This window comes from Theropithecus gelada, chromosome 3, assembly GCF_003255815.1.
Source record: "Theropithecus gelada isolate Dixy chromosome 3, Tgel_1.0, whole genome shotgun sequence".
NCBI classification, from domain to species: domain Eukaryota; kingdom Metazoa; phylum Chordata; class Mammalia; order Primates; family Cercopithecidae; genus Theropithecus; species Theropithecus gelada.
The window spans coordinates 141,806,097-141,823,302 of record NC_037670.1 but is presented as its reverse complement, the minus strand read 5'-3'; the positions used below and the strand labels follow the sequence as shown (position 1 = coordinate 141,823,302).

The 17,206-nt window shown below is 36.7% G+C and overlaps 1 protein-coding gene across 1 annotated transcript in view; it reads right to left on the bottom strand.

Annotated features, from left to right (window-relative positions):
- The window catches only part of CFTR (cystic fibrosis transmembrane conductance regulator), a 180,560-nt gene that overhangs the window by 137,352 nt on the left and 26,002 nt on the right, over nucleotides 1-17,206 (bottom strand). Inside the window, exons 2-3 of the mRNA XM_025379291.1 lie at nucleotides 14,446-14,556; nucleotides 9,657-9,765 (exon numbers count right to left, since the gene is read on the bottom strand). Coding sequence (XP_025235076.1) covers nucleotides 9,657-9,765; nucleotides 14,446-14,556 — 220 coding nt within the window. The remainder of the gene's footprint in view (nucleotides 1-9,656; nucleotides 9,766-14,445; nucleotides 14,557-17,206) is intronic.

Below are 17,206 nucleotides of genomic sequence, written 5' to 3'. Positions count from 1 at the left end.
TGAGCATCCCATTCATAGTAACAATATAACAAAAGATACATTGTAATAGCAATAAGATGTATATCTTAAAATATACAACTCACAAAACATTATTGGGACTTTTTTTTGTTTTTGTTTTGTTCTGTTTGAGACGGAGTCTCGCTGCGTCGCCCAGGCTGGAGTGCAGTGGTGCGATCTCGGCTCACTGCAAGCTCCGCCTCCCGGGTTCACGCCATTCTCCCGCCTCAGCCTCCGAGTAGCTGGGACTACAGGCGCCCACCACCACGCCTGGCTAGTTTTTTGTATTTTTTTTAGTAGAGACGGGATTTCACCATGTTGGCCAGGATGGTCTCGATATCCTGACCTCGTGATCCACCCGCCTCGGCCTCCCAAGGTGCTGGGATTACAGGCTTGAGCCACCGCGCCCGGCCTATTGGGACATATTTTAAAAGTCTCAAATAAATGGAGAGACTTAAAACTTTCTAAAATGAAGAACTTAATATTGCAAAGATTGCATTCCCCTCCAAGTTATTTTATAAGATTAGTGCAATCTTCATCAAAATTTAAAGATTTTTTGGAAGTGAATTTTTGGCACCATAAGGGTAGGGACTGTCAGTCTCAATTTTGGCAGCAATCCTAACACCATGCACAATACCAAGCACAGAATATCCACTCAACAAATATTTGCTGAATCAATGAATACAATGATTATAAATTTCATTTGGAAGAGAATTCATCAAAAACATTTGAGGAATAAGAATAATGTGTCAGAGAGTTTACATTACTGGATATGAAAACATAAAGCCATAATAATATGTGACAAGACAAAGAAAGAGACTCATTTATCTGGCAAGTCCAGGAACATGTCCAAGCACATGTAATACTTTAATATATTATAAAATACAGCATTTTAATTCAATGGAGAAAGAGATCATGCAATAAATGATGGATGAACTGGATACTCATCTTTTTGTAATTAGATTTCTACCTCATACATGCATCACAATGAATTCCAAATAGAACACATAGTTAAATATAAAAGATGAAATAATAAAAACATAGCTGCATGCTTACATAACATTTGGGTGGCATGGGTCTTTATAAAAGAATAATGCCAAAGCAGAAAACAAAGAAGATATATAGATTTGCCAGCAAATTTTTCAAAAATTAAAGCTTTTAATTGTTAAAACAAAACAAAATAAAACTCACTAGAAACAAAATTCAAAATCCAAGGCAATTGACAGGCTAGGGAAAATATTCAGTCATGTATCAAGAAAGAGACAAATACACCAAAATAAAAACACACAAAGAACATGAAAGGCAATTCACACACAAAAGAAGAAATATAAATGCATAATTAATATACAAAAATATTAAACTCACTAGGAACCAAAAGTAATGCAAATGAAAATAACAATATGCTCTTTTTCACTTAGCATTTTAAAAACATTTTTTAAAATACCTATTGTTAGGACTGAATTTTCATAGTTAGTATCAGGAAAGTAAATTAGTAGTACACCTTTTCTGGAAAGCAATTTATTTGTATTTGTACATTTACGTAGAGAGTCAAGAACACCTTCTAAGAGTCAGCTTTTAAAGGGGTGTGTACTGAAGGATGTTTTTATAGTAGTAAAAAATTGAGGCAATTTAAATATTCAATGATGAGGAATTGATTAAATAAATCGTGGTACAGCCATATGATTCATGAAAGTAATTAGGTAGAAAAACATCTAATGACCCAGAAAGGCATTCACAACACATTAAAGGGAGAAGCATATTAAAAGGACATTATGTAATGATGACCTCTCCCCTTTATTAAGTATAAATTTCCATGGGAAAAAGTTGGAAGGATGAACATCAAATTTATCAGTAATTATCTGATTATTCTGATTGTTAATCAGAAAAAAATAAAAATTTGGATAAAAATTTCACATAACTTACAATAATAAATAAAAAGAAAACATGCGTACAAAAAAATGGAAGAAAGCAAACACACCTACACTCAGAACTTACAGGATACAGTGAATGCTGGCTTATATACTAAAGCAAAAGTTTAAGATTTTGCTTTTGGCAGGGTAAAGTGAGTGTCAATTTTTTGTTTATTTTGATACAGCAGAGTCGGACAATAGTTTTTGGCTTCATACAAATTGCTAAGGAAAAGAATTTTTCCATATTCATCAAAGAAAATAAAAACATATTCATGCTTAATCCATTGAAGAATTGTTTAAGAGGTTTATTTTTAAATATTTCCTTCATTTTGCCACAATTGTTTATGGTTTTTGCAAAAATACACATATACCACACCTAGAACAGAATCTCAAAACATAAATCTATCTTTCTTTTAGATTTAATGACTAATTCAAAATGTTTTGGTTTTGGTATTTTCCTTTTAGTGCTTACTGATTTTACTAATTATTGCTAGTAACATCTTCACTAGAAATCTAAGCTATATTCTCCATATTTTATAAGAAAAACCTCCTGGATTTGCTGCAATAGCAGCAATAATAGGTTTGGTTCAGATAATACAATAATGAAAGATGTGTTAAAATATTAATTTTAACTTCTTTTTTTTTTTTTGAGACGGAGTCTCGCTCTGTCGCCCAGGCTGGAGTGCAGTGGCGTGATCTCAGCTCACTGCAAGCTCCGCCTCCTGGGTTTACGCCATTATCCTGGTTCAGCCTCCCGAGTAGCTGGGACTACAGGCGCCCGCCACCTCGCCCGGCTAGTTTTTTGTATTTTTTTTTTTTTAGTAGAGACGGGATTTCACCGTGTTAGACAGGATGGTCTCGATCTTCTGACCTCGTGATCCACCTGTCTCGGCCTCCCAAAGTGCTGGGATTACAGGCTTGAGCCACCGCGCCCGGCCTAATTTTAATTTCTAAAGTAATACTAGAATCTGCCGTCATTTTAAAGCATTAGCAAAATATATTCCTGTGCCTTATAAAAATCAAACTGGTGCTTCAAGATTTGCTTATAGCATATATACAGAAATAACTCAATGTAAATAACAAGTATTTGTGCACTTAGGTAGAGTCTATTTAAAAATATAGGGACTGGACTAGGTGCAGTGTCTCATGTCTGAAATCCCAGCACTTTGAGGGGCCAAAGCAGGGAGGATCACTTGAGCACAGGAGTTGGAGACCAGCCTGGGCAACATGATGAGACCCTGTCTCTAAAACTGAAAGGCAGAAAACAAAACAAAACAAAACAAAACAAAATAGCAAACATATATATATGCTAACCTATTATTGCTGTCATATATTTAAGTCTATGAAAGGCATATATATACATATGTATATATGCATATATTTTAATAATATAATATAATATAGTCTATTATATATTATAATATAATATAAATTATTATATTATTTATAGTATATATTTATTTGGAATAAATATTACTATATTATATATAACACATATGTTATATATAATTATATTATATATTATAATGATAGGCTAGAGACATACATGTGACATATACATAGGTTTTACATATATATTCCTTTCATATATTTAAATTGGTACAAAGGTAATTATGCTCTTTGCCATTACTTTCAATGGTGAAAACCGCAATTACTTTTGCAGCAACTGTATACAGAGCTCTACATGTAGAGAGAGAGAGAGCACTTGCTATGTACCAGAATCTATTCTATGGGCTTAATGCATTTAATTCTCACAACTCTGTAAAACATGTTCTATCCAGCAAAAGAAACTATCATCAGAGCGAACAGGCAACCTACAGAATGGGAGAAGATGTTCGCAATCTATCCACTTGACAAAGGGCTAATATCCAGAATCTACAAGGAACTTAAACAAATTTACAGGAAAAAAACAAACAACCCCATCAAAAACTGGGCAAAGGATATGAACAGACACTTCTCAAAAGAAGACATTTACGCGGCCAACAAACATATGAAAATAAGCTCATCATCACTAGTCATTAGAGAAATGCAAATCAAAACCACAATGAGATACCATCTCACGCCAGTTAGAATGGTGATCATTAAAAAGTCAGGAAACAACAGATGCTGGAGAGGCTGTGGAGAAATAGGAACGCTTTTACACTGTTGGTGGGAGTGTAAATTAGTTCAACCATTGTGGAAGACAGTGTGGCGATTCCTCAAGGATCTAGAACTAGAAATATCATTTGACCCAGCAATCCCATTACTGGGTATATACCCAAAGGATTATTAATCATTCGACTATAAAGACACATGCACATGTATGTTTATTGCACCACTGTTTCCAATAGCAAAGACCTGGAACCAACCCAAATGTCCACCAATGATAGACTGGATAAAGAAAATGTGGCACATATACACCATGGAATACTATGCAGCCATAAGAAAGAATGAGATCATGTCCTCTGCAGGGACATGAATGAAGCTGGAAACCATCATCCTCAGCAAACTAACACAGGAACAGAAAACCAAACACCATGTGTTCTCTCTCATAAAAGGGAGTTGAACATTGAGAACAGGTGGACACAGAGAGGGGAACAACATACACCAGGGCCTGTTGGGAAGTAAGGAGTGGGGGAGGGAACTTAGAAGACAGGTCAATAGGTGTAACAAACTACCATGGCACATGTATACCTATGTAATAAACCTGCATGTTCTGTACGTGTATCTTGTTGTTGGATTTTTTTTAGAAGAAGAAATTTTAAAAAAATTAAACTAAACAGTTCTTTCTATGGATACCACTCTCCAATTTCCTCACCTTAGATCTAGCAAAAGTCAAATCATTAAGTGACCATGCTGATGCCTGCTACAAGTAGTTCTCAACCTTGGCAGTATAATAGAATCGCTTGGGGAACATTTCAAGAATGATAGTGTCCCAGGTTTTATACCAGACCAATTAAATTACATTTTCTGGGGTAGGGCAGAGTTGCATCATGGGAACTAAGGGGAAGATGTACAATGCAGTAGGTAGCACGAGAAAATGCAGCTGTCTTAGAGATGGAGTTTAGGATGGGGTAAAATATTCAGGACATAGGAGATTGTGGGGAGTACACTGTCACTCTGGGATTAGAGAAGCAGCTAGATAAGAGGGTGAGACAGAAAGATAAGAAAGGAATTCTACATGGCAGACATTTAGAAGATTTGCTGGAGATAGCAGTCCCCTAGGTAGCCAATCACGGGAAGAAACATACATAAATCAAAGTGCCTAAGCCACAGGCTCTCTATGCACAGAATTCCCGAAAGAACACCATCCCTTCTTTAGTGAAGTAAATAAAAATAGTTTACCCCCACATATATTTCATTCACATATTTTGAAATGGTTGCCAGAGGCCCAGTGGATAGAAGTGGTTCTGCAAAGCTGTATTTTGTGGGAGAAATTTGCATCTGTAGAAAACGTGTTAGTGCAGCCAGGCTCTCCCTTTCCTTTTTTTTTTTTTTTTTTTAAATCTAGGAGAGATTAACTGAGAGTCTGACACCTGCCAAGGTTTGAAAAGAAACATTTACCATCTATTTTCTCTGTGGGCTGCCAAAGATTTATCTATAAAACAAGACCCCCTTTGCTACCCAAGCCTCTTCCTTTCTCCCTCTCATAACCTGTCTTGCCACTGAAACCTGTTTTACAAATATTCAAGCCCCCATTCTTTCTGTAACCTCAAGATGGTATACAAGGTTCCATACTGCATTGTGAGGGTGGGTCTTCATCCTGAAGGCTCCCATGTATACACATCAAATACATTTGTGTGCCTTTCCTCTTATCAATCTGCCTCCTGTCAGTAATTTTTCAGCAAACCTTTAGGGGGCCAAAGACCTTGGCCCTCACATTAGCAGTAAGCTTGTATTCAAATGCCTACCCAATGTTTTTATCCAAACATAAGGGACAGAGATCCTCCTTTGCCATATAGACTGTAGTCTGCAACATGAGTACCAGGACTTCTCCTTTACGTCCTTTAATTTTGTGAGGTTTCATGAAAAAAGGCAGTCTGACCTAGGCTGCACTGACATATGCCTCAATTTGTTGGTAGAAACATGCCCAGAGTTACCTAGGAATCAAGAATATTTTTGAATGAACGCTTGTGAATTTCTTATCATCATAAATGCCTTGTGATAATCATATTCTCTCAGCAATCTGCTTACAGAGCTCCCTCTACTTGACTTCCCTCAGACCATCCTTGATTAACTCTCACATTCAGGATTTCAGCGGCCAGTTTCTCTTCCATGCTAGGAGTCTTTTATTTATTTATTTATTTATTCTTTTTGAGATGGAGTCTCGCTCTGTCGCCCAGGCTGGAGTGCAGTGGCGTGATCTCAGCTCACTGCAACCTCCGCCTCCACCTCGCAGGTTCAAGCTATTCTCCTGCCTCAGCCTCCCAAGTAGCTGGTGCCCACCACCATGCCTGGCTAATTTTTGTATTTTTAGTATAGATGGGGTTTCACCATATTGGCCAGTCTGATCTCAAACTCCTGACCTTGTGATTTGCCTGCCTCAGGATCCCAAAGTGCTGGGATTACACAGGTGAGCCACCGTGCCCGGCCTTGCTGGGAGTCTTAAATGTTAAAGACAATGTTGCATCTATCTGGCTGCTAAGTCAGATGAAGAAAAAACAACTGCATAGTTAATGGTGAGAAGTCATAGCTAATCATATTTAAAATTACAGCAGTACTTCAGAAAGATTAGCTCCTTCATGATGGCATTTCCTTTTTTTTAACCTTTCACAGTTAACAGCAAATTTTATAGTACTTTTCTCTATCAGTCCTGAAACCAACCAAATATTTTTATGCCACAACTGTCATTGTTTAGAGGGACTAAGAATGTGTAGACATTCTTAAAGTATGACCATCTAGTTCTAAGAGAAGTGTTATAGCAGTTTCAAGAATCCCTGGCTCATTTATCCTTGCTCAGTGAAAGAAAAGAAGAAATACCCACAAAGAATACTATAAATAGGAAGGTACTGGTGTAAGTTATGTAAAAGGATGGAGAAAATGTACAGAAATACTATAATGGCTAAATTTTCTCCCCCTCTTTTATTTTTATAGGAGATGAAAAGAATTAAATCAAGAGATCAGATACCCTGAAAAAAAACTGCACTAATCTAAATGGCCACTATGGCTATCTAAATTATTTAAGACCTAACAATTTGCAAATTTTTCACTATTTAAAACTGCATGGTGTCAGCGTGGCTTTTTCTCCATGACAAGGGTGAAAAACCTGCAGCCTCATCACACTCGTGCCATTCCCAATATAAATATTATTCTCTCTGCCTTCTCACTATACACATTTCAGCTGCTTCTTTCCCCTGGATCCTTCACTCACCAACATTCCATTGGTTATCAGTAGGAGCTGAGATGGTGGAAACACGCTTTCCCCTTCAAACGTGCTGCTAGTTCCAGAGCTGTAGCCTTGGGCTCAGGAGTACCTCTCCACTCACCCCCGTGCATGGACAACTAATACACCATGAAGGGCTTTTAAGATCTCCTTTGCTGGGATATTTTTAATCTTGAGAAGTTTAAGAACAATTTCATCTTTCTCCATACCTACTTCATTCTCCTATCCCTTATTTTTGTCTATAGGTTTGGCACTTAGCATGACTGGTTCTTGGGTGGATTTCATACAGTTCCTCCTCCGGGTATAACTAACTGAGAAGATCTCATTGATTCCTGCCCTGCTACCTGTTGTGAACTTTCTTCAGATTTGCCCCTGAAGTGACCCTGGAAGAATCCTCAGCCTTCAAGCTCTGTAGCCTGTGTCTCCTGAGAAGATGCAGGGAAGCTCAGCAGAACCAAGGCTGGTTACTAGAGTCACCATTCTGTTGAGTACCTAAGTACAAGCATTATAATTATAATCATATATTAATAGCAATCAAAATCTAATATGGTGAAAGGGTCAAAGGCTTTGGAGCTAAAGAAACAGATATTTCTCAAATTTGCCATATATGTAAGTTTAGGAAAGTTACTTAATTTCCCTTATGCTCAACTTCCTATTATATAAATTAGAGATAATTTTTGCTCCATGGAGTTACTAGGAAAATTAAATAAAATAATCTGCATAAAGAGCTTCATATTGAACTGGAACCGATGAGGTACTCAATAAATATAAACTGTTCTATATCATGTTTATTTTTTGGCATACACCAGACCAAAAAAATTCTATAGACATGTCCATGTGTCATACAAACTTTGACATTTAGGTTTTTGCTCACATGAAACTATGTTGGTGGGATCTAGAGAAATAAATTATTTTACAAGCCAAGCAGAGAATAGAAAGGGGCCTTCTAATTAGACCCCTCTTCTAGCTTCTACTCAGTAGTGCTTATGTTAATCGATAGAAGCAGCATGCAGTGGAGAACACGACAGGGAGAAATTTTGAGTTTCACTGAAATCTTGGCGATGACATAACAATTACTTGAAATATCATTCACTTCAATCCAACAATCATTTATTGAAAATCTTAAATACTTACATGATGTATATGATAGGATCAGAGTGAACTGTACTCCATACCCTGATTCAAAACAACCAGCAAAACTTATTTTCTAAAAATTACATCAAATAGAATCAGAAGCTGTGAATAAAATTGTTTCTCAAAGCTCTGGGTGGTGCTGTGATTGAGAAAAATCATCTCAAAGGTAACTTAAAAGACATTTAATTCTCCATCTACCTCATTTAAATTTGCTAATAAAATATTTTTTATCCCCAATTTCCCACATGATTTCAGATTTCCATAAGAATATATATTATGGATCTATTATTTCAAAAGTCAGAAAAATTTATTCTAGGAAATTCTCAAGAGCATTAGAGAACATTCTGGACCTAAGTGTAGTTATTTTTGTTAAGGTAAGTTTTAAGTGCATTTTTCATGGAGGTATATGAACTGAAACTTTTTAAGCAATGTAACACAAATGGCATTCTTTGGGAGACACTGTAGCACTGCTTAACTCCCTGAGGCATAAAGACCAATATAAACACAAAGCAATTCATATGGTAAGTAAACACCCCAAAGCAAATATTGTACACAGCCTTAACAAGAAGATTAAACAAGTCTTGAACCTTTCGCCTTTTATAGGTTACAACCAAGGATTCAAATAATGCTTTCATGATGTAGAAAATAATAAATCAGAGTCACATTGGACAGCAGCTGGGGAACATACAAGGCACTTAAACACCACAAAGCCTGGATTTTCAGATGTGCAGCTCTTCACACTGATCAGATGTAAGATATTAAGAAAATAAATTGCAAGAGAAATTTGCTGCTATACTTTAAATTTTTAGTATTTTTCTTTGAAACAATTCAGCATGCAGATGACTTCAAAATATTACAAACATTCATATGTATAATTAGCTGCATTTGACCTGATTCTGCTGACATTGTCTCCTGACATTCTCCTGTTGAATACAGCAAAATAAAGGCACCAGTAACCTCATGTACCAGTAAGATAATGTGATTTGGAATCGTAACAGAAAATAATTTTTAAGCAACCAATTTATTTTGCTGAGCCCAATGAGAGTGTAAATTGCCACCTGTGTTCCAGGACATTTTAGTTCCAAAGGATTTTTACTCATCCTCACTAGAGTTTTAGGTGGTTCCTTAGTGTTTGGAGTTGGATTCATCCTTTATATTTTTACACCTATTAACCAGATTTCCTAGTCCTTTAATAATCACAAAAATGAATATAGTTATGTGATACATAATGAATGTACAAATGAGATTCTTACCCCTAAATATAACAAGATTCCATAGAACATAAATCTCCAGAAAAAGCATCGCCGAAGGGCATTAATGAGTTTGGGATTTTTCTTTGAAGCCAGCTCTCTATCCCATTCTCTGCAAAAGAATAAAAAGTGGGACCAATAAGTTGCATGTGCAAATATTTCAGTTGTCCTGTTTCCCTTAACATAGTTTGATTCACACAAGTATATCCAAGGAGATTAACCCAAGGATTTATAGAGACAAAACCTCATGGAGACCCTCCAGCACCAAACACTCAGCCAGATATTTGGCAGAATTCAATGCTCTGCCTTGTATCACTGTCCAGGGAATTGATTTCATGAAAAGGCCACATTGTATGTGTTAAAGAAAAGTGTTGGCCTTCTAAAGAACAATGAAAAGGGTGGACAAATAAAGTAAGGCTTTTACAAATAGTCATTGCTGTGCTTAGAACAAGGGAGAAAAAATAAACACATAAATATTCTACATTTTTCCCTTACACCTTGATCTTTATCGGTTTAGAACTGTGGCAGATTTTACAAGATTTCACTGACAAATCAAAAACAAGTTAAAATGTCAGGTGGCTTTTTCTGTGATTTAACATGAGAAAAATCTGTTAGACTTTGTTTTTAAAAGTAGAGGCATAAAATATCATTAAACTTCATTTTCAACTACTAAAATCATTTATTAGAGTGAAAGTCTTTGAAAAATGAGAACAGGATCAAATTATATATTTTCTATTATAGTAAGAATAGACATTAAATAGTCTGAAAACTGGCTGAAATCTAGCAAACTTTGTTTTCTTTTAAATATTATAGGAACACCAGTTGATTGTATTTATTAAGTTATTGCCACTGATTTCTGTTAATAAAAGCCTTTTTTCTCTTCACAAAGGAACAAAATATCTGTAAAAATTATCATCTTAATTTTCAAACTGTACAGAGATGAAAAATTTCATGAACCACAGGCAAGAACTACATAAACAATTACATAAAGGCTTTACATTTCATCAATGGTTATTCCCATTACTATCAAGTTACCATAAATAAACTTAGCTCTAAATCACTCTAAAGGAGTAATAGGCTGGGGCAGTGGCTCACGCCACTAATCCCAACACTTTGGGAGGCCAAGGCGGGCAGATCCCTTGAGGTCAGGAGTTCAAGACCAGCCTGGCCAACATAGTAAAACCCTGTCTCTACAAAAATTAGCCAGGCATGGTGGTGCATGCCTGTAGTCCCAGCTACTTGGGAGGCTGAGGGAGGAGATTTGCTTGAACCCAGAAGGTGGAGGTTGCAGTGAGCTGAGATCACACCACTACACTCCAGCCTGGGCAACAGAGCGAGACTGTCTCAAAAACAAACAACACAAATAAACAAAAAGCATAAAGGAGTAATATACAGCTGAGATTTGAAGACAAGCTTGGCAATCTGTGAGCATGGATCTTAGCATCCCCCAGAAGCTCGCTAATGAGAGCCTTTCCACAAAGCCTAATTACCTTTTCCCATCTATTTACCTCCCCACACTCTTCTCCACCTTTCTCTCACAAACAGAGCTAACCTCCCATCCATAACATTTGGTTACTCAGAGTAAGAAGCTAAATATGGAGCAGACTCACCTTCTCCATCAAAGGAGAAATGGATCAGATGGGAAAGCCAAGGAAGGGGTGTGTACATAAACCAACAAAATGGGTTCAATGTGAAAAAGTGGTCCACACCGAAGTTATGTAGAAAGGTGTCGTTATATTTCATAAGAGGTCTCTAGTGACCCTGGGCAATGTAGTTTTAGGAACATGGTGGAAACCATACTTCAGGAGCTGAGATATAAATGAAAGAAAAGTAGAGAGACCAGGAGAGCAGAGAATATTAGCTATGAAAGGAAAAAAAAGAGAATGGGGTAGTTACCTGAGGAGAAGGCAAGGTTGGGGAATTTCTTTAATGGATGAAACTTGAACAACTTGGTGCCACAAATTGTTAGCACCAAGAGTAGGTGGTGTGGTTCTAGTAGCACCACATACCAGGCCCAAATCAGAAGGGAAGAAGTTTTATTCTTATAAAGTTCATATCCTGACTACAATCTTGGAATGGATATGTGATCTGCATACTGCAGTTATGTAGAAGATTCAATCCATGGTCACAAAATGGAGCCAGATGGGTTAATGTTCTTCAGCCATCTGGCAACCACTTGAGGGCCATGGTCACAAGGCAGTTATGAAATGTGAAGCCAGGGTCACTTTCCCAAGGGTGCAGAGGTACAAAGTACCAAAAATGGTATGTCACTCTTCCAAAATACTTCAATAAATTTCAAATACCAATTTTATAAGAAAAGAAGTAACAGGGTGAAGAGATACAAAAACAAAACAAAAATAATAGAACGTATGGGTTTGTACTGGCACAGCATTGTTGAATTGAAGTAAAATAGGTATATTTTTTAAATTGAATCAACATGGGGGATACAGTGAAAACTGAAGAGAAAAAAATGTTAAGCCAGATAATTCTGCAAATTCAGATTCATGTCCTCTATCTGGCCATAAATACAAATGTATCGGCAGTACATATTTTTCAGTTAACCCAGCCCTACTCTGATTAATCATTTCCTCACCATTCAATTAAAATTTAGATATTCAAAGCCAGGCACCATGTCTCACACCTACAATCCCAGCATTTTGGGAGGCCGAGGTGGGTGGATCACTTGAGGTCAGGAGTTCAAGACCAGCCTGGCCAACATGGCAAAACCCCACCTCTACTAACATACAAAAATTAGCCAGGCGTTGTGGCAGGTGCCTGTAAACCCAGCAACTCAAGAGGCTGAGGCAGAAGAATCACTTGAACCTGGGAGGTGGAGGTTGCAGTGAGCCGAAATCACACCATTGTACTCCAGCCTGGGCAACACAGTGAGACTCTGTCTCAACAACAACAACAACAACAACAAAAACTTAGATATTCAATATCCATTATATTATTTTAAACTTGTCAATATACCTGCAATGGATTATGTTTTATATTTTATCTCTCCAGCAATGCTACAGGTTTCTGTGTAATGCTAGCCATTTCACTTTCAATCATTGATTCATTCGACAAATACTTATTGAGTATATACCATATGCCAGGTCGTATTCTAGACACTTGGGGATACATCATAAACAAAAGAGATCAAACCCAATAAAAAATAAAAAACAAAACAAAGTATCCCTACCTCATGGCACTTGCACACACCAAGTGTTCATTAATAGAAGCTGGCCCTTGATCTTAAAAGTATGAATCTGCAACTCCTACTAGCTTAATTCTTTGAATAAAATCAATAAAAATAAAGTTTAATATCTTACTTTGCCTTCAAAATACCAAAGAAAGGAAATGAATTTAATTAAAAGAAACAAATTGCAAGTCAACTCAATGTTTTTACTTTGGTGCAATAATTTATTAGCTATGTCCTATCTTTTATCCCCACTCACTCTCCCTTTTATCTGGCATCAGGCCTGTGCTATTGGCACAACTTAGCCTAGCTCATTCTAGACTATCAGTGGCCCAAGGGGTAAGCATTGTGACTCAAGAGTCTCTGGGGTTTTTCACATTTAGCCAAGGACAAAGGGCTCCTTCTTTCAAGGTCCTTAAAGATAGGAGTGAAGAATTCTAACCAAGGATCCACTTTATGTAGAAAGCCCGTGCGGTCTGAGAAAATAAAACCAGCATAAGGCAAATGCCACCAAGTGGCATTTGAGTCCTTGGTCCCATTGAGTTCCTAAGGCCAGTTCTCTACCTAGGTCTTCACACAGTTCGGGCTTCATGAGCCAATACACTCCTTTTTATTTACTTAAGCTAGTTAATTGGGTTTCTGTCACTGGCAATCAAAAGGGCCCTAACCTTTTGATTGGAAAGGAAATTGAGAAATTCTTTATGGTGGGGACTACCATTCCTAGAGAGCAAGGCAATGCAGACCTCAGCTGGAATCATGGTTCTATCATTCATTAACTGGCAAAGCATATCATCTCTCTGAGCCTCAGTCTGCTTTTCTATAAAATGGGGATAATGATGCTTTCCACTCAGAGTGGCTGAGAGAAGATATTCTACCTGGCATGTAATAGGTACTCAAAAATATACAATTCTTTACATTTGTTCGATAGCCAGTAGTCATTAGCTTAAGACTTCCCAGGGAGTACATTTGTATTCAAATATAAAGATTTTTGAAAGCAAATATACACAATTTACTTCATAATGGTGTTACTTTAGTTTTCACAAAATCCATCGCATGGTCTCTAATGAGATAAATTATCTGAAACCGAATTTTCCAGGAAAAAAAAAAAATCATTTCTCAGGAAACTGATTATTTTTCTTTTACAATTTTATTGTTTAATGATTTCAGTCAATGAGACGTTCCTTTTTTTTTTTTTTTTTTTTTTTTTTTTAGAGAGAGAGAGGGTTTTGTTCTGTCACCCAGGCAGGAGTACAGTGGCACAATCATAGCTCACTACCACCTCAAACTTCTGGGCTCAAGTAATCCTCCTGCTTCAGCCTCCTGAGTAGCTGGGAATACAAGCATGCACTACCATTCCCAGCTAACTTTTTTATTTTGTGTAGAGATAAGATCTTGCTGTGTTGCCCAGGCTGGTCTCAAACTCCTGGTCTCAAGCAATCCTCTCATCTTGTCCTCCCAAGTAGTTGGGATTGCAGGCATTAGTCAGTAATGGCTCCTATTTTTAAATATAAGAATTAAACCTACAATATGTTTCAATATGCTTGCTTTCTTTTCTCTAAATAATAATATGAATTTTTCTCTTCAACTAAACAATGTACATGAATATACCTTTCCAATTTTTCAGATAGATTGTCAGCAGAATCAGCAGAAGGGATTTGGTATATATCTGACAATTCCAGGCGCTGTCTGTATCCTTTCCTCAAAATTGGTCTGGTCCAGCTAAAATAAAGAGAGGAGGAAGAGATATTCACTTGATTTGGTCTCCAATACAGATTTAGAATCTGATACCATTCAAATTTTCTGGCATGTGAAAAATTATGTACACGTAATTATGAGAATAAAATAAGTCAATTTCTGTAAATATCAGGCTTCATCTCTTACAGGGTACACCTGTATAAAACATCAATATCTCTGAACTAACATGACTGACACTTTGTCAAAGGGATTGGGAATAATGGTATGGTTTTTCTCAGGGGAAAAAAGCAAACTGCTAAACATTCCATATTTAAATTATTCTTTAAAAAAAAAAACTGCCCCCAAATAATCATATACTAGCAGTTTATACCAAATTGCTGAAGTCCAGCCTCTTCCATTTCAAATATAAAATGAACTCTGAATAAGACAGGCACTTAATCAAAACTTAATCAAAAGCCTTATATAATTTTGTTACTGTAGCACAGCATACTCACTAATGAGCTATTCGTTGAAGGAACTGACTATAGCCAGAGAGTTAGTGACTAGTTTCTATCAATTTGTTGACTTAATTATCATGTCTGAATCATTACTTGAGGGTAGGATCATAACTTTCTTATGTTTTGTCTCGTCACTCCATAGCAGCTACACTCATCTGCCCTCTAGGCATCAATAAATAATAATTTATAATGGAAATGAGTAAAGTTGGCATGGGAAATCACTATGCAGGATACTCTAGTGATTTTCAAAAGCATTGTTTCTAACTATTGAGGATAAGGCAGAATAATCTTCATAAAGATAGGAAAATCTAGAAAGAAGAAAGTGGAAGAGGAGGCAGAAGAGGGATTGTGAAATCAATCATGTACAAAGAGAAATTTCTAAATAAAATTTGAGAGCATGACAGCTTTCTCAGGTAAAATTTTGTGTATTTATTAAAGAAAGGAATTGAACTGGGATTTAGTGAGTCCAAAACCTATGCTTTTTCCCTCAGCATCTTTCTTTTCTCTGGAGAATTCTAAAATTTGGTGTCATTCAGACCTTATTTGGTAATGTATCAAAAGCACTAAAAATCAAAAGGGAGTGCTGTAGCAATATCTGAGAAGCAAGATAAATTCATAAAAGAAAAAATATTCTAGCAAAGCCATTCAGAACAAAGAGAAAGGGCTATGCCAAATGCAAACATTTTGACACTGTTCTGGGGCAAAACCTTGCAGGTGGCCCTCATGTCCAACCTCATTGCTCCCACCCTAAGGGTCCAGGTCCTTCTTTATACTTCCTTGGTCTGGAACTTCTTTAGTAGGTGCCTGCCCTGGGTTCCTGATATCTCTACAACTTGTCCTTCATTAAAACTTAACTGAATTAGGGCTCTAAGGTTAAGTAACTTCATCATTTATTCCTTACTAAGCTATTAATGAGTGATTATGGTTTACTATGGCATATTTTTTCCATTAATTTGCAATATCTGCATTTTAACAAGAGCTGTCTTTAACAAAGAGCGATAATTAGGTTTAGTCTTCATTGCCCAGTTTGATTCATTTGCAATTTTTCCTGGAGAGCAATAATGAAAATACTTGAGGCCAGTCTGAATACAGAAGGAAAATGAGTGCCATAATCATGCAGGGTCTTCAGGGGGCATCGTCTGAGAAAGTGATGGCACACCCACTTGGTGCATACCATCCCAGTATCTAACATAAAGAACAGAAGGAAAGTCGAACATATAGGTGGCAGTTAGGCTGTAAAAAAATCTGGGACAGCAATTTACGATATAATTTAGATTATGAGTCCTTGTAAACTAAAGTCAAGAAGTGAAAAGGTGAAGTAAGTGTTTACTACTAATAAAAAACTGTGTATTTAGCGCTTTCCAAAGTGCCTTCATAAACATGAGCAGGTTGTGGTTTTCATCTGAAAATCTTCTTAAATGAGTAGAACAAAAAGGGATCATTGCCCAATTTTACAGATAAAGAAATGGAAGCTTAGAGATGCTAAACTGGACTAAATGGCAAAGACTAGATTTTTCCACATTCTTCTGACTTCATTCATTCTTTTACCATGTTCAGCTTTCCCTATTTAAGAAAATTTAGTATGCTGGGTTGTGCTAGACAGACAGCTGGGAGAGGAGCCTGAAAGCAGGAAGAACAAAAAATAGCAGACTGCATGTAGCGGTGTTGCATGCAGGCAAATATTTAACAATCCCCTCTCCGGAAAACAAAAACAAAAACTGACTTATGGCATTTGCCAATTTCTATGATGTAAATATGCTCATCATCACCATTTTCAAGCAACCAAATATAAAGTCGTTGAACACAGAGTTGGGAAGGGATACACAGTTGCATATTAGAATAGTACAATGAAAGTACAATAGAATACAGTCCACCTTTCAAATACAATGAAGGCAAATAACCTTAATAGCATAGATACTAGTAAAATGTAAAATAATTAGGAAGTGATAACCTCTGAGGTTTTTCTTTTTTTCTTTTTCTTTTTTTTTCTCTTTTTTTTTTTTTTTGAGACAGAGTTTCACTCTTACTGCCCAAGCTGGAGTGCAATGGCACAATCTCGGCTCACCACAACCTCCACCTCCTGGGTTCAAGGAATTCTGCTGCCTCAGTCTCCCAAGTAGCTGGGATTACAGGCATGCACCACCACACCTGGCTATTTTTTTATAATTTTAGTAGAG